Source organism: Heloderma suspectum, chromosome 5 (assembly GCF_057233095.1).
Source record: "Heloderma suspectum isolate Gila_16-S chromosome 5, 16-S_ref, whole genome shotgun sequence".
NCBI classification, from domain to species: Eukaryota; Metazoa; Chordata; class Lepidosauria; order Squamata; family Helodermatidae; genus Heloderma; species Heloderma suspectum.
In genome coordinates, this window is record NC_139462.1 from 197,076,008 (window position 1) to 197,099,495 (window position 23,488).

At 43.6% G+C, this 23,488-nt stretch overlaps 1 protein-coding gene across 1 annotated transcript in view; it reads left to right on the top strand.

Annotated features, from left to right (window-relative positions):
* Positions 1-23,488, top strand: part of ABCB1 (ATP binding cassette subfamily B member 1) — a 69,765-nt gene that overhangs the window by 35,936 nt on the left and 10,341 nt on the right. The window contains exons 13-22 of the mRNA XM_084858963.1: positions 255-458; positions 2,964-3,134; positions 7,295-7,456; positions 10,077-10,253; positions 12,393-12,539; positions 13,641-13,745; positions 15,026-15,103; positions 16,915-16,998; positions 19,684-19,887; positions 21,695-21,795. Of these exons, the coding sequence (XP_084715089.1) occupies positions 255-458; positions 2,964-3,134; positions 7,295-7,456; positions 10,077-10,253; positions 12,393-12,539; positions 13,641-13,745; positions 15,026-15,103; positions 16,915-16,998; positions 19,684-19,887; positions 21,695-21,795 (1,433 nt within the window). The remainder of the gene's footprint in view (positions 1-254; positions 459-2,963; positions 3,135-7,294; positions 7,457-10,076; positions 10,254-12,392; positions 12,540-13,640; positions 13,746-15,025; positions 15,104-16,914; positions 16,999-19,683; positions 19,888-21,694; positions 21,796-23,488) is intronic.

Consider the following 23,488-nt stretch of genomic DNA (forward strand, 5'->3'; position numbering starts at 1 on the left):
ATGTAAGGTGTGTGTGTGTATTTGTATTAATCAGAAAAAATATAGGCAACTGTACTTCATTGGGAAGGCTTCCACAAAGGAAAGAGATGGAAACCATGGTGCCATAATATATTTCCATAAACCAGGTACTACACTCACGATAATCTTTTGATTTTACTTTTATTTCCTGCTTTCCTGTTCCAATAGTTTGCTGGCATTTATCCGGAGCATTAATAGGAATTTCTGCTGTGTGATTCTATTTTTTTAAATTCTAGATTACCATTGATGAGCAAGATATTAAGACCCTAAACTTGAAGTATCTGAGGGAGATTATAGGTGTGGTGAACCAGGAACCTGTGCTGTTTGCCACCACAATTGTAGAAAACATTCGATACGGCCGTGGAGATGTCACTATGGAAGAGATAGAAAAAGCTGCCAGAGAAGCCAATGCCTATGACTTCATCATGAAATTGCCCGATGTGAGAAATGTCATTAATTTCCCATTGGTGTTGATTCTAATCCCTTAAGTGACAAATTAAAACTGAGATTAATCAAGCATAAATAAACGTTGCATGGGAATGGGAAGGAGAATCTATACCAGCCTTCCCCAACCCAGTGCCCTCCAGATGTTTTGGACTACAACTCCCAGCATTCTTGGCCACTGATCATGCTGGCTGGGGCTGATAGGAGTCAAAGTCCAAAACATCTGGAGGACACCAGGTTGGGGAAGGCTGATCTACACCATTTCCTATATTTAGGGAGAAGTTTAACAAAGCAAAATAAAACCATGTGGCAGGTATTTGAAATCTGGAAAACTCTGTAAAGGAAGTTGTTATTTATGTTGTACCATCAATGTACAAAGCAACAAACAAAAAGAGAACAATCTGTGTCAAGGAGCTTACAGTTGAAAATTCAGCACAAAGGGAGACAACAGAAAGAGAGGAAAAGTTGCGGGGAGAGAGTAGTAGTGGAAGACTATGCTTTCAACTTAGTTACACATGGTTAGGCTTGGCCAACCTACATGTGAAGTTAATGTGTAACTTGGAAGTGCATCAGGGATTTTTTAAAAAATGTAATAAAAGGTGTATGTGTGGGGGGGAATTTTCAATGGGAATGTTTTTTCTAGGCAGCACAGGGGTGAATTTCATTGGAATTGCAGCTGGGGAGGGAGAGGTGAGCCTCCCCTAACCATGTGCTGTGGTTGTCATGAAAATCCGGATCATCCATGCCTATTATCAATTTTTTGTAAAATCCCTTACATGCTTCCAAGTGACACATTTTGTGCCATGTCGAGTTTGACCTTTAGGGTGCTTCCAGACAGACACCGCCTAGCAATACCAATCAAAAGGCATTGTGTAGCGATTTTATCTTTTCCCCTCCTTAGTAGTTTTTTTGTGGCAAAAAGAACAAAGCTAAAAGAAGTGGTGGGAAAACATGGGAGGGTTACAAGTGGAAGACAACATTGTCTGGACCCCCTGTAAAATTCCATGAACAAGGCAAGGTGACTGGAAGCATTCTCACTCTGCCTAATGGTAGCCCCGCCTCTCTGTATGACAAGAGAGGTGAATGATTTAGGTGGCAGAGGTCTGAACAGAGTGAAGGCTGTTAGCTCCGATGTCAGTGGGGCTGTGAATTCACTCTGGGTTTCAATCAGAACTCTAAAGGAGCTATCCAAGATCCTGAGCCTATTTTGGGGGAAGGGTTCGGCACCATGGATAGCTCCTTTTGAGCTCTGAGTGGAACCCAGAGGGATTCATAGCCCCACTGACATCGGAAGCACCAGCCTCCACTGTATAGAAGACCATTTCAATCTCTTAGGTCTTAACTAGGCCTAGCATTCATGTTAGTTTATTTAAAACCTCAACAGCTGCTTTTCATGAGGAAAAGCTTCAGGAACTGCAGTTTTAGATGGAGGGGGTGGTAAGGAAAGGAGGTACTTAACCCTTTCCCCACCACTCCAAACTGCCTCCTCTCACTTTGCTTTTTCACTATATAATTTCCACATGGGCATTTATCCTTTGCAAATTTCTGTCCAGAACCTTGAAGAGGTAAAAGTAGTTGAGAGGCAAGGGATTCTCTGCTCAAAACTGGTGAATCTTCTTTTTCTTCTTAAAAACAGCAGTCAGGGGTTAAATACAGTGATATGCAAGTAGTGTCCATGTAAATAACATTGAACTGGTTTATTTTCACCTTCCTGTGTGTTTGCCCCTTGAGGTCTATTTTCACATGTGATGATCATTTATTTAAGTAGAAGTGAACCCTATCTAGAAAACAGGCATGCGTTGGATCCAGATTTAGGCATGTGTAACTGGGCTGGCGGAGGCGCACTTGCCCACCCCCTTCTCCCCTCAGCTGTTCCTCCAGCCCCCTGAAAATGCTACACAGAGGATTAGGGGACCCTGCAGAAAGGGGTGAGCTGTGGTGCGGGGGGGGCGAGGGATCCCCCAAAGTTGAGTGGAGGGACCTTCCATGAAAGGAACCTTTCTGTCAGTGGATGGCCAGCTCTGGATCTAACTTTGTGTTTCCTTAAATGCCTGGTGCAAGTATTTGTCTAGCCATTGAGCACATGGTATGTTTTCGGTATTCCATGCTTTAATATTCACTCTCCATGCTTCAGCATTCCTTCATAGTGATTACCTCCCCTGTAGGAGAAGTGTAAGGCGTGAAGCTTCCCTTGACAACGGGTGCTTCCAGATGAGTCTTTTGCAGTGCTGTCACCCTGCCTCATTCATGGAATTTAGGGGGCCAGGGTCCAGATGCTGTTTTTTTCCCCACTCATAGCCCTCCTGTGTTTCCTCACCGCTTCTTCAGTCTTTTTTTTTCTTAATGCAGAAAATCCATTAAGGAGAAAAAGACAGAATAGTTGCACAATGTCTTTTGATCAGTAGTGCTAGGAGCCATCCACCTGGAAGTACCCAACAACAAGATCATTTATTGGTTCGAAGATGTATAAATAAGTAAATGCATTTATTTCTGTCTTGCAGAAGTTTGAAACCATGGTTGGAGAAAGAGGGGCACAGCTAAGTGGAGGGCAGAAACAGAGGATAGCAATTGCCCGAGCCCTTGTGCGGAATCCCAAGATTCTGTTGCTGGATGAGGCTACGTCGGCTTTGGATACTGAAAGTGAAGCCATGGTCCAGGCAGCACTGGACAAGGTCTGTCTGCATCTAAATATCTTACATCAGGGGCGGGCAACATATGCCCTCCAGATGTTTTGACCTACAGCTTCCATCAGTCCCAGCCAGCATAGCCAATGGTGAGGGATGTTGGGAGTTATAGGCCAAAACACCTGGAGGGCCATAAGTTGCCCACCCCAACTTATATTGTAGATAGCTTATTGCTGAAAAAGAACTTAAGTAGAATAATGGGTTGCATCTGATGTTATGGGAGCTGGAGTTCACTCTCATGATGGGTTTTTCTTGTCCACTCCTCCCTAGGGATGTACAGATTTTATAAAATCTGTTCTTTCTGCGTTTCACAGATAGTTAGGTGCCTTTTGGTCTGTCATCTGCTCAATGATGGAATCGGGGGTTTTCCAATTCCCCAAATTTGCGCAAATTCGCATTTGGGCAAATCCACACTTGTGAGAATGAGCAAATCCCCGCTATGTCCACAAATCCCCCCCACACCCAAATGTGCATTTTCATGCTTTAACCTATGGGGAAAATGCACATTTTCAGCCAGTGTTTGTAAATTTTACATATTTTTCTATGACTAAATTTGCACAGCATTCCAGAAAAACAACTGGTCCGCAAGTCTGTGGAGTTGTGTGACTCAGGAGAAGCCGATCCACTGTGAAATCCATGGGTCAGATTCACAGAAATTCGACCTCATTTAATTCTGTTGTGCATTTCTCTGACATCCCTACTCCTCCCCCACTGCAGCCTCTTGCCACATCTTGCACGAAACGGTCGCTCTTCCTGAGGGTCATGGATCCTTCAGAAAAGCCCTGGGATGGGCTGTGGGGGGCTGGAACAGGAGGAGGGAACTGCCAGAATGCAGGAAACCGGTGTGCATGGTCAGAAGTGTCCTTCCACTCGTACAAGGCACCTTTGGATGCCACTAGGCTGGCCATATACCCATTGTGGAAAAAAAGAGGAAATGCATTGCCAAAATGAAAGGACAAAAAGAGGACATAGGTTTGCATAAAATTTGCATGTGCTAATTTACATGTATAGATGCAAATTTAGAAATAATAGAAGTGGAAATTATAATACAAATAGCGGAGAAGAGTGTGATCAGGCAACCTGTGCAACCTGTCTGTTGTTCTGGTGCTAACTGTTGATGGGCAAATTCAAGGCCCCTGGTGCCTTTGCTTCTTAGGCTTCTGGATCTTTAAACTAGACTTGGACTAGACAGTCCTTCAAATAGAGAATGCCTAGGGATGTCAGAGAATTCTGCCACAGATCTCGGTGAGGCCTTATGCCAGTGCATTCGGCCCCCCAAAATCTGTGGCGGAACAGCCTGCCCCCCCCCGCTCCCCCGCGGATCCCCCCCGGGACGAGACTTACCTGGGGCGGATCTTCCGGGTGGCTCCAGCGAAGGCAGCGGCTCTGGTGAAGGCAGCGGCGGCAGCCGGTCTTCCGACCGGCTGCTGCCGCCGCCATTTCCAGGCTTGTGAGAAAAAAAAAAAAAAAAGACATGATAGGCTACGTAAATCTTTACGTAGCCTATCATGGTTGGGGGTGGGTTTAAAAACAAACAAACGCGTACGCAAATGGCGGTGGCTATGGCCACCGCCATTTGCGTTCCTTCTTTTTGGCCGTCTTAATCTACATAAATATTTACGTAGTCAATGACGGCGAAAATCAAGGGGAACGTAAATAGCGTAGCGGGCACCATTTGCGTCCCCTTTTGATTCCCCGTTTCATTCACTAAAATGGTGAATGAAAAAGGGACGCAAATAGCGCCCGCTACGCTATTTACGTTCCCCTTGATTTTCGCCATCATAGTCTATGTAAATATTTACGTAGATTAAGACGGTAAAAAGAAGGAACGCAAATGGCGGCGGCCATAGCCGCCGCCATTTGCGTACGCGTTGTTTGTTTGTTTGTTTTTTACCCAGAGCCCTCCGCGGCCGGAAATCCGACTGCGGACAGCTCTGGCCTGGCCAGGCCAGGCCTGGCCGGCTGCTCTGCGGAGCTGCCGCGGAGCACAGCCAGCTGTTCGAGGGTTCCGGGGGGGAGGAACGGAGCGCCTCCCCCCCTGGCCAGGATTCCGGGGGGAGGGACGGAATGCCTCCCCTCCCACCATCAACATAATCTGCGAAAGGTAAGTCACTTTCATACATCCCTAAGAATGCCATCCAAACCAATACTTACAACAGCAATACTTACAACAGATCCTGATGGATATTCTGAAATAGTCTAGAAGCTGTAGCCCTTGGAGTGGATCCCTAAAAGCTCTTGCCTGTTGCCTTTTAAGGACTGAAGGGTAAAAGGGATTGGAACAGCCACTCTCCAGAGTAGAGAATGTAGGGCAGGAGAGAGAAGAACCAGTTAAATATTTGGGTTAATTAGTTACTACACCAGGCTTGCTTTAGAATGTTCCCAGTAAAGGAACATTTTCATTTTAACGGAAATAAAAGATCCATAAATGTGATAACAAGATGCCAACACTTTTTAGCCCCACATTAATGAATGCTAAATACCGCATGAAAAATAAGACTTAGGAACATAGGAAGCTGCCTTATACAGAGTCCATGTAGCCTCGTATTGTCAACGCTTCCTGGCGGCACCTCTCCAGGGTTTCAGGCAGGAGTTTTTCCTTCCCAGCCTGCCAGGGATCGAAGCTGGGACCTTCTGCAGGCAAAGTATGTGATCTCCCACTGAGCTACAGCCCCTCTGTTGGCTATCTGTACAATTCTTCTTGTCCTCATTTCACCTCCAGCTTCCCTAACATAGAACCAGGCAAGGCTCCAGGACAAATAGGATCGATAGAGTGAAGTTACTGGATTACAAGTGTGGGTGACCCTAGCAGGGGCTGGTTGCTCTGATGTCAGTGGGGCGGCGCATCCGCTCCAGGTTTCATTTGGAACTCTAAAGGAGCTCTGGTTCTGACTGAAACCTGGAGTGGATTCGCTGCCCCACTGACATCGGAGCCACCAGCCTCCACTGGGTGACCCAGGTTCAGATGCACGCTCAGCCATGCCGCTCCGCGGCCAGCCGCAGGCAAACTATTCACTCTTGCTGCGTTACGGTGGAGGTTAAGTGAGATAAAAATGGTAAAACTACTTTATGTCCTGGAAAAGCTTGGCACTGGTGTGTTGAATGCGATGTCACACAGATATACGAGAGAAGATGCAACTGAACATGTGCAGAGTGCCTTTCCGTTGTTATGGTTGTAGTCAATTGGAAGGGGTTACAGGGCAGAAGGCACGACTGTGTGAGATCCTTAAAAATGGAAGTGTCAATGTTCAGTGGTGGAAAGCAACATGCTTTGCCTGCAGAAAACCCCAGGTTAAGCCCCTGCCATCTCCTGGTAGAGCGAGGAAAGATCCTTGCCTGAAGCTCTGGTGAGCTGCTGCCACTCAGTGTATAATCTACATCAGGGTACAGGACCTCAGGTCTGGGGCCACATCTGGCCTCCCTGGGGTCCTAATCCAGCCCACCTGGGTTCCAATCGGCCCTCTGGGGTTCCCCAGATGGCCCCACCCCTTCCCTGGACCACTGATCATTTCCTGGTTTCCTGGCTTTTGTGCAGTTTGTTCCCCATTCTAAAAGGTTGAAATGCCTAGTTGCTGGCAGTAAAAGCCTTTAAACTAAAATAGAATGTTTTCTTGGCCCCACCCCTGTTTGCCTTCAGCCCCACCCACCACTCGAGTGCGGCCCCCGAGAGCTTCTCTGAAATGGAATTTGGCCCTTGGGCTGAAACAACTTCAGCACCCTTGGTCTACACTGTAGAGACAATACTGAGCTAGTTGGACCAATCATCTCACTTGGTATAATGCAGCTTTCTACGTACTGAACTCTTTTTTCTCTCTTTTGGCAAATGCAATACATTTCTGCTAAGGAAGCAGGGTTGTTGCGTAAAGTATATTAATTGTGCAATCCTATATGTGTCTACTCAGAGGTAAGTCCCAGAGAATTCAATGGGGCTTACTCCTAGGTGAGTGGGCATAGGATTGCAGCCTAAAGGCATAATCCTATGCATGTTTAGAGAGAAAAAAGTCCTGCAACTCCCAGATGGCATGCTGGGACTTGTAGGGCTTTTTCTGTCTAAACATGGATAGGATTGTGCACTTAAGCTGTTAAATGTGAGCAAAGAGCTGGTGAAACAGTGACTACTTTAACTGAATTTGCATGTGTCTTTTTAGGCAAGGGAAGGTCGCACTACTATTGTCATAGCCCATCGTTTGTCTACGGTCCGAAATGCAGACCTTATAGCTGCTTTTGAAGATGGTGCCATCACAGAGCAAGGGTCTCATAATGAGCTAATGAAAAAGGAAGGAGTTTATTACAAACTTGTTAATATGCAGGTACCCATTAATTTGCTTCTCTCTCTCCTTGTACGATAAATTCTCTTGAACTACCTAATGTATTTATTTGTGTACTTATTATGTTGATATCCCACCTTTCCTCCAATGAGGTCAAGGCATCATACATGGTTCTCCCCCCTCCTCATTTTATCTTCACAAAACTCCTGTGAGATAGGTCAGGACTCCACAAATGTTTTGGACAGTTCAGCCAGCATCGCAACTGCCTCTTATAACCCGACCACATATCTCTACTGTGTTTGCTTCTGCAAGTCACCTGTCAAAAATGCCCCATGCTGTCACTAATTGAAGTCCAAAAGAACGAGTAGGCAAATGCAAATGATGAATAAGCCAAGAAAAAAAGGGAAATGCATGTGATTGGTGCAGAAAAATAGGAACGTGAATTCTGAGTATCTATAGAGAAGAATCACAAAGATAGGGGTTATGCTGTCAGTTGTGTGTTTCCAGCATTCAAACCAGATAATTTTGCTTCTAGGAAAATGTGATTCCTACCGCATTTTCCCAGCAAGTATACCTGTGACTGCGTGAGCAGTCCTGCCCTGTGAGCATTACAGGGAACCAGCTGTAAAAGAGGACAGGGCTCCTGCACCTCTAATAGCTGTGTAGAAGAGGGAGTTTCGGCTTCCCTGCACAACTATTAAAGGTGCAGGATCCTGGTCCTCTTCCATATCTGGGCACCCGACATGCACAGCTTTTCTTCCCTCCATGCTGGGGCCATTTTGTGACCTTAGGGGCTGGCTGTTCCTCTTTCTATACCATGAGAGCCTGGGAACAACTCCATGAATCTCTGTAAAACCAAAATTAAAAGTGCAATAATTTATTTCACTATATGTACAATGGCAGCTTCCTGTCACATGTATTGTTCCTTAAATTAAAATATTTATATCCCACTTTTCAAAAATCATATAAACCCCATAAAAATTAACAGAAAAGGGTAGTTTACAAAAAAGAAAAAAATCCACTTCAACAGCATGTCCCCAGCCTCCAATAAAAGCTAAGGGGGGGGAAAGCAGCATTTTTAGTTCTTTCCTAAAAGCCATCAGAGATGGAGCCTGACAAGTGGGTAACGGGGAGGTAAAAGAGGCATGAAAGTGACAATCAAACACGCAGTATCCTTGTTCTGCCTAGGGCCGTAGTAGCAAAGGCCAACTTCACATATTGTTTTTGTTTGTTTTTTGCAGGATTGTTCTTCTTTAATCACTGGTTTTCACAGGAGCTTTAAATGATTAGGCTGCTCTCCTGCTGCTATCTCACTACTCCCCCCCCCCATTCCTGTGTTATCTGAGAACGAGGAAAACCTGGTATTTTCTGTGCTTGCGATTGAAATCGCCATTTTCCCCCTGTGTATTTCCCCTTTAGCGTTTTGTCCTGCTCTGTGTGGGCATGTGCTAGGGGATGTTGCTTGGTGGCGTTGAATAACATTGTCACGACAACAAATCGGTGGGGGGGGGCAGGTAATTGACCACGCTTCCAGTGACCGTTTCTGCCTCTCTCCCATTCCACTATGGATGCTTGAACTGTAAAGTGGTTAACCATCCCAAATGCTTCTCAGAGATCCCCCTGAACACACCAATGCTTACTTCTGGGTAAACTCATTGGCTATAATGCTTTCCTTTCCTGGGAGTCAGTGCCATTGAAATCTGTGTAGCTTGCTTCTGAGTAGGCATGCATAGGAGTGCATTGTAAGTCTACTTAGAATAGCAGTTTTAAGGTCTCCCATCCCCTTCAATGCACTTACTTGGAACTTCCCCTCTCATTGACTTCACTGACTGCTTCTTCTCCCTTTTGCTCACCAGTTTGATGGGCTTTTTTCATACAGCCATTGAATGGACTTGCACTCATGCCTGTGAAAACATCCGTACAACTGGGAAGTCAGACAGCCACTATCTTTCTTCTAGTCCACCTTGCAGGGTTGTTGGGAAGCCAAAATAAGGGGAAAAGAGCAACCACAAGGTGCAAGATGCTTGGACAGGTTTCTTTTCTTGTGGTCTCACCAGTTTGCCTTCTAGGAAAGGAGTATTTTGTGACTGGCCATGTCCACCATGGTAGCCATTTTAGAAATGGACAAGCCCTCCCCATGGCAGCCATTTTCTGAGAGCATCTACAACACTCTCTCAAAATTCCAGATATGCCCATTGACCCCCAAGGTTTGGGGACTGCTGCTGCATGCTGATGTGGAGGGATGGTGCATGCTGATGTGATGTGATCTGCGTAGGGGGCGAAATGTCACATGAGAAATGGCCCTAATGTATCTTTGAAATTATGGCTGCCTATAATGAGATGCCAATCTTTTAAAATCAGATTTTAAGTATGTGTTATTATTAATGACTTTCCAATATTGTTACCCAGTCTGAACCTCTGGGAATAGGACAAATGAAAATTTAACAAAATGAATAAATCAGAAGACCAGTTCAGTATTCATCTTCTTATTGTTCAGCTTTGCCTGTATAAAAGAGGCCTTGATGCAGGCACAAGCGACGTTAATATGTTGAGTTTTTATCACTCTCGGTTCCAAATGCGATGGATATCCTTTTATACATATTTATCACAAACACTATTTGAAGATCCAAATCCCTTTCAAAACATCTGTTCCCCATTTCAGTCAATTGAAACAGAGTTTCAGTCAGAAGATGAAGATGAGCCCAATTTCCAAAAACACACATCAGATGAAGTATCCAAAGACTCTCTATCAAATGGATTGAGAAGGCGATCAACTTGCAGGAGCTTGAAAAAGCCAGAAGCACAGAAGGAAGACCTTGAGACTCAGACTGTTCAGCCTGTAAGTGTCTTAGCTTTAGATATTTACATTTCAGTGGCAGCACTGCTCATTATGAGAGTGGTGAGTGGTGAGAGTGGTGAGAGTGACGGACTGGGAGCTGGGAGATCCTGGTTCTAGTCCCCACTTGGCCATGGAAGCTCACTGGGTGACTTTGGGCCAGTCACAGACTCTCAGCCCAACCTACCTCACGGGGTTGTTGTTGTGAGGATAAAACGGAGAGGAGGAGGATAATGTAAGCCGCCTTGGGTTCCTTGCAAGAGGAAAAAAGGCGGGATATAAAATGCAATAAAATAAATAAATAAATAAATAAATTATTCTACAAGTGGGATTTGCAACAAAATGTTGCAGTATGAACTGCTCCTGTTCATAGTTTTAGGGAACAATCCTATGCATGTTTAGACAGAAAAATGTCCTAAAACTCCCAGCGTGCTCCAGCCAGCCATGCTGGGAGTTGTAGTACTTTTCCCTGTCTAAACATGCATAGGATTGTGCTATTAGCCAGCGAATCAGCCAGCCCTTAGCCATACAGCTTAGCCTACTCCATTCCATTCCCTCTCCCACCTGGTTTTCCATTTCTTCCTCCACGAACTGTCAGTCAGCAATCCATGGCCACTGAACATGCTCAGTCCTTACTGGGGTCCGTCCGCCATACCCAGTTCCCCCACCTCTTATGATTGTTTGTACTTCTGCAAACCTTGGGGTTTCCCCAAGCCTGCTTTTACCTCCACTTGGGTGGTGCCATTTCAGCTACATAAGCCACGGCCCTCCAGCTTGCATATTGGAAATAGGTTGTTTCTGTCCCAGGACAAGCATGTAGGGGGTCTCAATTTCTCTATTCCATACTGGTCTTCTTCCCCTTTACATTTCTTCTTGCTTTTTTCTGTCCTGCACAACTTCTTCCACTGCTGACCCACTGGTTTTCCAGCTCTCCTACTTGTGTTTTCTACCGTACTATATTGCCAGGAGCCTCTCCTCTTCATTAGAATGGATCCTCACTTTATGTGGCAATAGAGCAGGAGTTGGCAACATAGCACCTGTGGGCACCAGTGTGCCCTCGGCCACCTTTCTTGGCACCCATTCATGTGACCTACCCCTCTTACTTTAAAAAAAAAGTAACAAAGTTTCTTACTGGCAGCTGGGATCACTATTTTGTTGTTGTTGTTATTTTATATAAGAAATTGAAGACCTGGTATATAACTGAATCACGTTGGCCTCACCACTTGTTTTCTCCTCCATTGTGGAAGGGCCATATAGCCCATTTCTCTTCAATTGGGGAAGGGCCATGTAGCCTAAGACAGAGTCTTTCTTGAACCACATTGGCCTCACCACTTGATTCCTCTTCCATTGGGGAAGCGCCCTATAGCTTGGTGGTGCAAGCTTGGCATGCAGGAGGTTCCCATTTCAGTGTCCGGGTTAAAAATCAGCTGATGGCAATAAGCTCTGCCTGAGATCCGGGAGAGACCCTGATAGAGAAGACAAAGGCCTGTTGGGATCGTACAAATCCTGGGAGTTTACTGGATCAACACTGTGGGTTGAATCCAATGGTAGTCCTACTTAGAGAAGACCAATTGAAATGAATGGGACTTAAATTAGTCTCATTCATTTCAATGGATTTTCTCTAAGTCAGACTAACACTGGATACCACCCTGTGTTAATAGTAAAGATGTCTGTTGCTGGGAAATCCAGTTCTTTTTTTACTCGACGGAGTTCTGTGAGGTGTACGATTTGATTTGTGCTTGCGAGCCAACCTGTGGGCTTTTCCCCAAACTCAGAGAACTTTTTGTGCATTTTTTGCAGGTTCCACAGTTTGTGCAATTTTCTGAGCAATCTGTGCAAATGTCTGAGCAATTTACACAGATTTGGCTATAATTTGTGCAAATTGCAGAATGTGCAGGGAAAAATGCACAAAATGCCCAGAAAATCCGTGAATTGGCTTGACTTGCTGCAGACCAAGTTGGGCGCCACAGCGGGAACCAGAGTGAAGTCCAAAGGACCGAACCTAGGAAAACGCGTTGAACTCCACCCCCAAACGGATTTCTCCCACACCCCTAATTAGTAGATACAGATATAGATATAATTTATCAATGGAAGTAAGAAAAGGACACAGTAGACCATATGAAACCTATTTCTATATTCTAGGATGAAAATATGCCCTCAGTTTCATTTCTGAAGATTATGAAGCTCAATAAATCTGAATGGCCTTACTTCTTGGTGGGCACAGTTTCTGCAATCATCAATGGTGCCTTACAACCTGCATTTTCAATAATATTTGCAGAAGTCATCGGGGTGAGTATATAGTAAGCTCTGTCTCTCATATCTATTCCAGAATTACATTGAAAAGTAGAAAAATTTCAAGCCAAATTTGATCCTTAAAGACTAGAGAGAATTTTGTAGTGAGAACTTTATGAGAGAGGGTAATATGGGGCAGTTCTTCTATAGCAGTTGTCCCAGGTTGAATGATTAATCCAGCCTGGCCCAACCTGGTGCCTTCCAGATGTGCTAGACTATAACTCCCATCATTCCCAACCAGCTGGTCTGGATGCCACCAGATTGGAGGAAAATGGATTAATACCTTTGCTAGATGTAAGCTGCACTGGTTACTTTGATGTTCTTTATAAGCAGTATCCAATGTTAGTCCTACTTAGAGTAGACCCATTGAAATGAATGGGACTGAAGTTAGTCATGACTAACTTAAGCCCCAATTCATTTCAATGGGTCTACTTTTAGAAGGACTAACAGGGTAGTAGCCAATGTCCCCATGTGGGAGTCTCTATTAGCCTTGCATTATCTCTGAAGATATTACCTTCTCTATATGCGCATTAAGCCACCTTCAAATCATATGTTTCCTCATTCCTTCAGGTGAGCTCATAACAGGTCTTCCCATTCACACAAACACCCAGTTTTTTGATTTGCATTGGATTTCCTTTTAAAACTCCCCCAGTGTTTCAAGAGTAGCTTGCCTTTTCTTTTTCTTTTTTTGTGGAAAGAAAAAATGCTGGAAGAAGCAGTGGGAAAACACGGGAGGGTTACAAGTGGAAAATGATGTCTGGATCTCCTTTAAAATTCTGTGAATGAGGCAGGCGATTGCATGATACAAGCCTCATCTGAAAGAACCCAAAATCTCAGTGGGGGAACTACAAATAAATTGAAAGAAACGCACATGAGCAAAACCAACCCAAGATGTAATAGTTTATGCTTACAGATGTGTACTGCCTAAGTAAGAACTGATGAGCAATAATTCATGTATTTAACCATATAAATTATTGTACATTTTGTACTGGATAGCTTGTGTCTAAGTGAATGAGACTCACTATAGCTAAACCAGATGGAGTTTTTAGATATACAAGTTAATGATATAAAACTAACATTTAGATTCTTGTTCTGTAGATTTTTGCAATACCAAACAAAGACATTATACGAGAAAAGAGCAATATGTACTCATTGCTATTCTTAGGACTTGGGATTGTTTCCTTCATAACTTTTTTCCTTCAGGTGGGTGTCAGTGTTTTGCTCTTATGATGTTTGAGTGGATTCTGAAAGTACAATTCAAGAGATGAAGAGCTATTCATTTATTTTGATTTGGCAATAGAGGAAAATGATTACTGTCAATTCAAAGAATTTAGACTAATTTTTGAAGAGTATCCAAAATTGTGCGTTTAATTCTAGAAGTTTATATAGTTTGTTATGTTTCATAGAGAAAAATATTGGACATATTTTAATTTCACAAGGGACTTAGTGTAGTGAACTTGAATTGAGAATATGCAGAATATAATTTTGTTGTTGAAATTGCATTATGTAGCTATATATTACATTAGTAAGGTAAAGCAACAGTATTTTTAAGTATTGCAGGGAACACTCATAATTTAATTCCAATAGTTTGGCTCCAGGTGTTATGTGTAGAGTAGACCCATTGAAATTAATGGGAATCATGACCAACTTAAGTCCCATTGATTTCAATGGGTCTATTCTATGACTAAATCTGGATCCAACCCCATGTCTACTTCAACAACTTAGGATACAATCCTATGCATGTTTAGACAGGAAAAAGTCCTACAATTCCCAGCATGTTCCAGCCAGCCATTGTTCCCTTATTGTGTTATTAGGTATGTTTATGTCATAAGCCTTCGTCTTGAAGCATTGACCGTGACAGCTTGTCCTACCAGAATAGACAAATCAGCTCTCTTTGGACTCTGAATATAGAAGACATACTCTGACGTCAGAATAACACTTGTACACTTGTCATGGGATACCTTTACCATTTCCAAATGAAGCCACTTGTTTGAGTTTTGGGTCAAATTCATCACTGGAAAAATATTATTGCAAAATGATGATAGACTGGTGTAATACTTGTGTAGCTCTCTAAGAAAATAGGCACTTTGTTTCTAGAAAACATTGTACTTGGCTGTGATGTTGGTACAACTTGTTTTAAATTCTTCAGCCCCTATGATATAGTTTTATGACTTTGTTCCAGTGACAGGAAAACATTATCGCACAACTCCTAGCAATTTGAACACACCATTGGCCTGGAAAATTTTGCAGCCTAGTAATGGTGCCCCATTGCCTCTACTTCAGGAAGCCAACTCAAGATGGGGCAACAGGGGACAGTAGTAGGGCAATAGTAGTTCTACCATGCCTGGCAGAACAAGTGTTTGTTTTCTCCAGCACCTTGTTTTTCTCTCATGTAGGATGCAGAGAGGGGAGGTGGGTAGCTGTTTGTGTTCTGGTTTGCTTCTGAACATAACTGCAATTGTGCAGATGCCCTTCTCTTTCAGGGGTTCACCTTTGGCAGAGCTGGAGAGATCCTTACAATGAAGCTTCGTTACATGGGATTCAAAGCAATACTTAGACAGGTAGGAGGAATAGGTTTGTTTGCTTATTTCAGTTTTTATGCCATGCTAGTCCAATGGCTGGGTTGCAGTATTTAAGTGTACTCCCCCATGCCAAACAGGCATACAATAAACAATATTCCACAGCCTGCATCCAAAGGGTCACATAACTGGTTCCTTGCATCTGGCAGTGGGGGGATTCTGAGTTGTGTTTCCTGAGCAGCACCCCTCCTTCATGCCCCATGGCAAATCACTTTTGAAAGTGTCAAAAGGAGTAGTCTATATGACATGTGGGGCCGCGGTGGCTTAGTGGTTAAGACACTGAACTGCAGACCAGAAGGTCGGCAGGACAGCAGTTTGAGACCCAAGTGCTGTGTGATGGAGTGAGCTCCCGTCTTCAGTCCCAGCTCCTGCCAACCTAGCAGTTCGAAAGCAAGAAATTGCAAGTAGATAAATAGGTACCCCTTCGGTGGGAAAGGTAACAGCGTTCCGTGCACCTCGGTGTTCAGTCATGCCGGCCACATGATCACGGAAGCGTCTTCGGACAGTGCTGGCTCTTCGGCTTAGAAATGGAGATGAGCACCACCCCCTAGAGTCGGACATGACTGGCTGGGGACACCTTTACCTTTACTTTTATATGACATGTAGATCTGCTGTTCAAAGGGAAAAAATACTCTTGCAACCCATAAAGTAATTGTTTGAATCCCAGCCTAAATGTTTAGGAATGTTTGGATTTAGAATTCACAAAAGCATGATGGAGCCAATCTGTTGTATCTATGGAAGTGCAGATAAGTCCAATTGACTTCATTGGAATTTAGTTATTAGGGCAGGGAGGGATCACCACGACAATGAGAGGAGAAGCGAATGGAGGATTACCCAGATTTTTCAGGAAATCGGCTTTGAATGAGTGCACCATACCATTCTAAGTCACTTCACAGGAACATACTTCTGGGTGGGGTGCGGGGTTTGGAGTGAATGTCACCAGACTGGTAGGGGCCGCTTAACCAATGCAAGAGGCTTCCCCCTTTCCAGTGCAAGAGGCTTCCCCCGTCCTTCCTTACAGCTGACAGAGCAAACATTAAAGAAACACAGCTTCAGCCTTCTCCCTCTCCTGAAGCTCCTGATGCTGCAAAGGATCGAAGCTGCAAATTAATTACTTCCGAAAAGCAGGGAAGCAAACAGCAAAGACATAGCTTTAAGGCTCCTAAATGTGTTATTTCGATGCATGGGAGTCTTAGTAACTTTGGGAGTGCGCATTTCGGGAACAAGCCTCATTGACCACAATGGGAGTTACTTCTGAGTAAGACATACATATGTTTGTGCTGGGAAGGACAGGGACGGAAAACACAGGGACAGGAAATACCCCTTGACTGGGTTCACGGTGAAAGGCACACACCTGGGCAGGGCTAGCATACCCAAAGTAAATGCGGGGGTTGGGGCACATAACAACTATAGCACAGAGAACCTGACTTAAGGAAAATAATCGGACTTCAAGTAGTCTCAGGAAATCCATTTTTTTCCACGAAAAGCTCTAGGGGCGGCTGCGGGATGGCCATGACGTCATGTGCCCCAAACAACCTCCAATCGTTTGGAGCAAATTGACTGTGGAGACACCCCCCTCCCCCCAGAACTACAGCTCTTCAGCTGCTATACAAATGAATAGTGCTGATACCCTATCTTTAGGTTTATCATATCATAGCAAATACGATTCTTCCTAAACACTGAATCAGAACCTTTGTTGAGCTTTTACTAGTTTTCTTATTAGTCTTCATAGGCCCTTTGCTTTGAATAAAATGTGGTTTTTTTTCAGTCTTAAAATTTGTTATGTATTATAGGACATTGGTTGGTTTGACGACCCTAAAAACAGCACTGGAGCATTGACAACAAGACTTGCTCAGGATGCTTCTGAAGTAAAAGGTGTAAGTAATGTAAATTCCCATCCTCTTGACAATTCTAGTTGTGGTATAGGTTGTTATCCAGTACAACAGAGACAGTTCAGTTCCACACTCAACACTGTGCAGTAACAGAAAACAATTAATCATGTTAGATGTTTAGAAAAGCTTCCTGTTTTACAGGCTTGCCTGTATCATCCTTAACAGAAATTGCACAATCTATTATAATTACCATTTTCTGTGGTAAAAATGTAAATGTGCAGCTTACTGTGAGATGAAATGCAGAATTTCTATTTTGGATGAGATGAAGAGTCATTGAGAACGGGAAGCAGAAAACACTTGTTCTTCCTGTCCCCTGCCACTGCTGCTTTGAACATCCCATGGCACTCAATAATTATTATATATTGTGATAATCCATAACACCCTTAGAAGTGTAATATTTTACATCAGTATTATTGTTCATTACCATCTCTATAATGACATACCTGGCAATCTTTGTGGATCCAAAAATCTTGAAGTCAACACCCTTGCTCCCATCCTCTGCTTCACCTGTTAGAAAAGGAAAAACTAGAAAACCAGAATAAATATTTTAATATTTGTGTTCATTCAGGCCACATTCTTAGTAAAAGCCAAACTGTTTAAGAGACTTCTTGCTTTCAAGCTTCAAGGCTTGAGAAATTACTCTACTCAACTTATAAATTCTAATTATGGTACCTTCTGCTTAGCTTGAACAAATTAGGGAACTAATTAAAAGACAATTAAGAAGTGCTGCTAAATCTGAATGGTAGATAATTTTCAGAATATAGATGAGTTCTGTTTGTGAGACCTAGTAGCACAATTTTTTTATTAGAAACACCTAATTACAATGCAACTAAGATGAGAACCTTACACAGTGTAAGGAGAACAGAATTGTATGCTGTGTTGAGTTTTGTGTTCAGACAAATGTAACTTGCAGCAAGTGTTTTGTGAAAGGCTGAGGGATTCCTCAAATGATCTGTATTCTTCAAAGTGTCATTTCAAAGCATGGTATACTACAATAGGCAAATAAGGTTAGGTTAATGTTAAGGATCTTAGAAATTAGATTCTAAGACCTTCTATGCCCTTTGCAAGACATATGCCTGGGAAAAGGTAAGCTGAACCACTGACTTCAGAGCAAGTAAAGCAATTGCAAGCAATCCCTTCCAACATATGCATGCTGTGACATCAGAACTGATCAACCAATAACCCTGAGAGGTGGGACAAGCAGAGGAAGAAAAAGCAAAAGTGAGAAGGGAGGTTTAGCAACATTCCTGCCACAATCCCTTTACGTCAATTGACCTTACCATTGCTTAGGAAACTACGGTGAAGTTGAAATTGGCCCAAACAAAAGCAAAATTGGGAGAGTTGCCTTAAAAATTGGGTAGCCCCTGCTGAAAAAGGAAAGTTTGTGGGTCTGTAATAAATCTATTCCAGTGCTAACTTCGAGAGCTTTAACTGGGGAGCAGCTGTGGCTCAGTAGCAGAGAGCACCTGCTTTGCATGCAGAGGGTCCCAGGTTCTATCTCCAGCATCTCCAGGTAGGGCTGGAAAAATTCCTTCCTGAAACCCCAGAGAGCCGCTGCCAGTCCATGTCGACAATACTGGGCTAGATGGACCAAAGGTCTGACTCGGGATAAGGCAGCTTCCTATTCTCCTAACTGCTGCAATTAGGTGCCAGATTCTTCAGTCCTGATGCTATTATATAGCAGCTTATTTTGAACGCGGCATGGTGAATTTGGGGATTCAAGTTGTAAATCTTTTCTTAGATGAGTGTTTGTCATTTCCGTGTTTTGGCTTCAAACCTCTTCAAATTAACATTTAATGTTAAAAACAAACAAACCCCAACACATTATTTTTACACATACATTTGTAGTAATTTTCAGTTGTACATTTCCAAGAAGCTGAGAGGCAGCTCAAAGTCTTAAGTGCAATCCTATTCAAGGTTAGACAGAAATCCTATTCAAGTTTCTGTCTAAACTTGAATAGGATTGTGCCCTTAATGTGACAGGCTTGGGCAAGCTAGTTCATAGCAACTTTATTGGGGTCTTGCACTGTAGGGGAGCCTCTTGGAAACCAACATCTAGTTTTGCAGCAACCCTAGTCACAGGTTTCACGTTAGAGACATTAAACAAGATCTAGAGATAACAACTTCTAGCATACACATACAAAGATATTCATAATTAACCCGAAATGGCTTCTGGGTCCAAGTGTCTGAAATAGAATGTTGTGATGTGCTCTCCATTTCCCTACCCTACAACACTACAGGGTATAATTTCCTTTGTTTGAGACAATGCTAGGAACCTATGGAGTCTTTGTAGTGCTTCTACTAGTTACAAATATACAAGCAGGAGAGATTATAAACACATGGACAGCCCTGCAGTGGGCAGCAAATCCGCTAGCCCGGCATCAGATTCCCAGAACGACTCCCTGCACTCAAAGGTACTTCATCTAATGCACATCTCTTTGTTGCTGCTCTCTGTCTGTCTCCTTCTTCCCAAATTGCTGCTCTGTCCCCCTCCTGCTTGCTGAAAGGTGTCACCTTCCAGACTCTGATGGGCATTGCATTTCAAAAACTGAAGAGAGATCAGTTCATCCAGCTATTCATCCAGTGAAATCACCTGATTTGTTTAACAGTGGATGATTGGAGACCATCCTCAGTGTTTCATACGTTTTGTTTTTCTTCCCTCTACTTCAGGCTACAGGGGCCAGGTTAGGTATGATTGCCCAAAACTTTGCTAACCTTGGAGCAGGGATTATTATATCACTCGTGTACGGCTGGCAGTTGACCCTTTTAATCTTGGCTGTTGTGCCAATCATTGCCATAGGAGGGCTCATTGAAATGAGAATGTTGTCTGGACATGCCAAGAAAGACAAGAAGGAACTTGAAAGTGCAGGGAAGGTAAGTCATTCCCTCTAATGGCACTCGACTCCCTGAGTTCACTAACAGGAGTGGAACCAAATCAGGACCACTGAGAAACACGAGGGAGGTATTAGCGGACTTGGATAAACCCTGATGTATATAGAAGTACAAAACAAGAAAACAGAACTGGCTTGCATGAGTGCCTTACAGCTTATAGTATCCTGGAGAAGGACATGGCTGGCTGGCTGGAACCCTGAACAGGAACAGGAAGGAGGATACACCATAGCAGCCTTACACAACCTGGCACACTGCAGATGTGTTGAACTGCAACTTCCATAATTCCCATAATTATGGGAGTTGCAGCCCAACCAGTGCCAGCTCCAGGTTTCTGAGGGACCTTGGGAAAGTCACCCTCAACAGGCCCCCTCCCTCAGTGGGTCAGCCTTCTCACCACCATTGTCAACAGCTGCTATTGCTCCTCATCCTCTTTCTCATCACTGCTACCACTTGTTTGCTTGACAGGCAGAGAGCAAGTAGACAGTGGAATCTATTGCTCCTCCTCCTTCTCACCACCACCATTGTCTGGGCCAGAGTGAGGGGCAGGTGAACAAGCAGGTTGTAATGGTGAAGAGAAGGAGCAACTCTGCGGGGCCATTATCAGTGGGCCCGTATTGGGGTGTGGGCCCTCAGCAACTGCCCAACTATGCCTACCCTTTGTAGTATCCCTGAGTCCCATACATCTGGAGGGTGGCAGGTTGGGGAAGGCCACACTACCACCACTTCTAGCAGGTCCCACTTCTTTAATCTGTTGTCCTGCTCCTTCCATTTTTTTCTGCTGGTCATTGTGCCTGGAAAGGTATTCTAGAACACCTCCCAGGCTCAGCCTTTCTTATCCCTCCTCACAATGTTCTCCCTGCCCCCACTCCAGCCAAGTCTTCTTTCAGCATTTCCATTGTTTGCTTAATAACTTAATGCTGCAACTATGGTTTTCTTCTTAGTTTATGCTGGCAGTGATGCCTTCCCACATGGCCAGGTAAACTACCACTCTGCTCCACACTAGAGTTGCCCCGGTTTTTTGGTGGGTGGGTTGGCACTGCTGTGGAACAGAGCTGCAGCATGGGGCCATCTCATGTGGATCACGACTCTTGATGCTACTCAGTCAGAGGCAGGAGCTGCATTGTGAGGCCTCCCACTGTGCCAGCGTAACATATAGGGCCTAAACCAGGAGTGGGAAACCTTGTGCCCTCCAGATGTTTTGGACCTCAACTCCCATAATCCCTTACCATTGACTATGCTGGCTGTGGTTGGTGGAAATTGTAGGTCAAAACATCTGGAGGGCAACATCTGGCTGCTTGCTCCTGACCTAAACTTATAGACCACTTCTTATAATAGTATCCTCCAGATCCATATTTTCATTTGCGGTTGGCATGAAGCTCTAACTCTTAACAAGCCTGAAAACCAAATAGGATGCCATGGAAGGGGCAGAGGGGGAGAAGATCCTTCACTTGCCATTTCTCCTCTCTCCTGTAACATTGTGCAGGTGCTTTTATGTGGCAGCAAAGTGCCCTTGGGGAGTTGAGGAAAACAACCACTGTAGTAAACTCAATTATTGGTGCTGTGTTAATGGTGTGCTGTGACTGTCACCTTCCAGAACCAATTATGCTGTTGTGCCAAGAATTACCTCTTGAAGACCAATCATTAGCACCCATCAGTGGGGTGCCACATCATAAGAACATGTTGTTATTACCCTTTATAGCTCTTTCCCTAAGTCCTTCTTGCTGAGAAAAATTTATAATGGGAACACCCGTTTTTTCCTGTAAAGGAAATGTATTTATCTCTTTTACAGATTGCAACAGAAGCAATAGGGAATATCCGAACTGTTGTTTCCCTTACTCAGGAAAGAAAATTTGAAGTAATGTATGGACAAAATTTGCAAGCACCATACAGGTAACCAATATTGAAATTTTGGCCAACACTTGGAGCTTTTCTACACATGGCATTTATTGTGTGCTCATAATTCCTTACTCAAATTTGTTTATGGTTCTTTGGATGACATCATGAACCTCCAGCTTCACTTCTGTTTTTTAAGAGCACTTTCCCAGTGTTTTTTTAGTGTGGGGAAAATGTATTATTTCTGAAAGCGAAAGAAAGGGTATTTTCCTACTTCTGAAACTTCATTATTCCACTATAGAATAGCAAAACCGAGAGGTTGTGTAGCAGAAAAGCTCTTTGTGTAGAGCTTGGGTCTCAATTTTGCAATGATCCCAAAAGTAGATACAACAGATTAACATCGCCATGAAGAAAAGCTCTTGAAAAGCAACATAACGGAGAATCAAATGTTTTACATCCTACACCCTTTCTTGCGAAACAAAAAACATTTAATTATTTTTTTATTGTAAAATGTCAACAAAACAAAAGGAAAGGAAAATTGTAGCTAGGTAAATTTGAATATATCAGTTTCAATGGATGCATATGAAAAATATGTGTGTGTGTATATATGAAAATATGGCTTTCTAAGAATTATACATAAACTTCAACAAAAGCAGGTCAAATATCCATATAAGTATCCATTCACAAGTAGCACCTATATGCCACCTGTTCAAATGTTGAAAGTGTTGTTGGGTCCTCAATCCATTTCATTGTAGGAGGTGAGCAGTTATCCTTCCAATACTGTAATATCAGTCTTTTGTCCAAAGGGCACAGAGAATGCATTTGCGCTGACCTATTTATTTATTAATTAAATTTCTTAATCACCCATCTGGCTGGTCACCCGGCCACTCTGGGCGATGTACAACAATACAATTTAAAACAGTAAAATTATACATTAAAACGTTATTTAAAAATACCCTAAGCCACCCCAAATGCTTGCCTGAGTACCCAAGTTTTCAGTGCACGGCGGAAGCTCATTAAAGAGGGTGCACGGCGGAGTTCCCTAGGGAGGGAGTTCCTCAGAGTGGGGGCCACCACAGAGAAGGCGCTCTCCCTCGTCCTCACCAGCTTAGCTGTCCTGGCTGATGGGACAAAGAGAAGGCCATCCGAGGCTGATCTTGTTAAGTGGCCTGTCTGGTGTTGCTGGAGGCGCTCCTTGAGATAGTTAACCTTGTGTTAACTTCCAGGAAGCAGATAGATAATAAGGCTGAGCACCGAATAATTGATGCTTTCAAACTGTGGTGCTGGAGAAGACTCTTACGAGTCCCCTGGACTGCAAGGAGGTCAAATCAGTCCATCCTAAAGGAAATCAACCCTGACTGTTCATTGGAAGGACAGATACTGAAACTGAAGCTCAAATATTTTGGCCACCTAATGCAAAAAGTCACTGGAAAAGACCCTGATGCTGGGAAAGATTGAAGGCAAAAGGAGAAGGGGACGGCAGAGGATGAGATGGCTAGATAGCATCACCGATACAATGAATATGAACTTGAGCACACTCCAGGAGAGAGCAAAGGACAGGAAGGCCTGGCATGCTATGGTCCATAGGGTCACGAAGGGTCTGACACGACTTAACGACTGAACAACAAATGCATCAGTAAATATTAAAGTCTGTTCCAATACAAGGTTTATCTATATAGTAACCTCCTCCCCAAAAGAGGCAAAACATATGGTTAAAAAAAGCATTAGCTGTGTTATACCTCCAGCAATT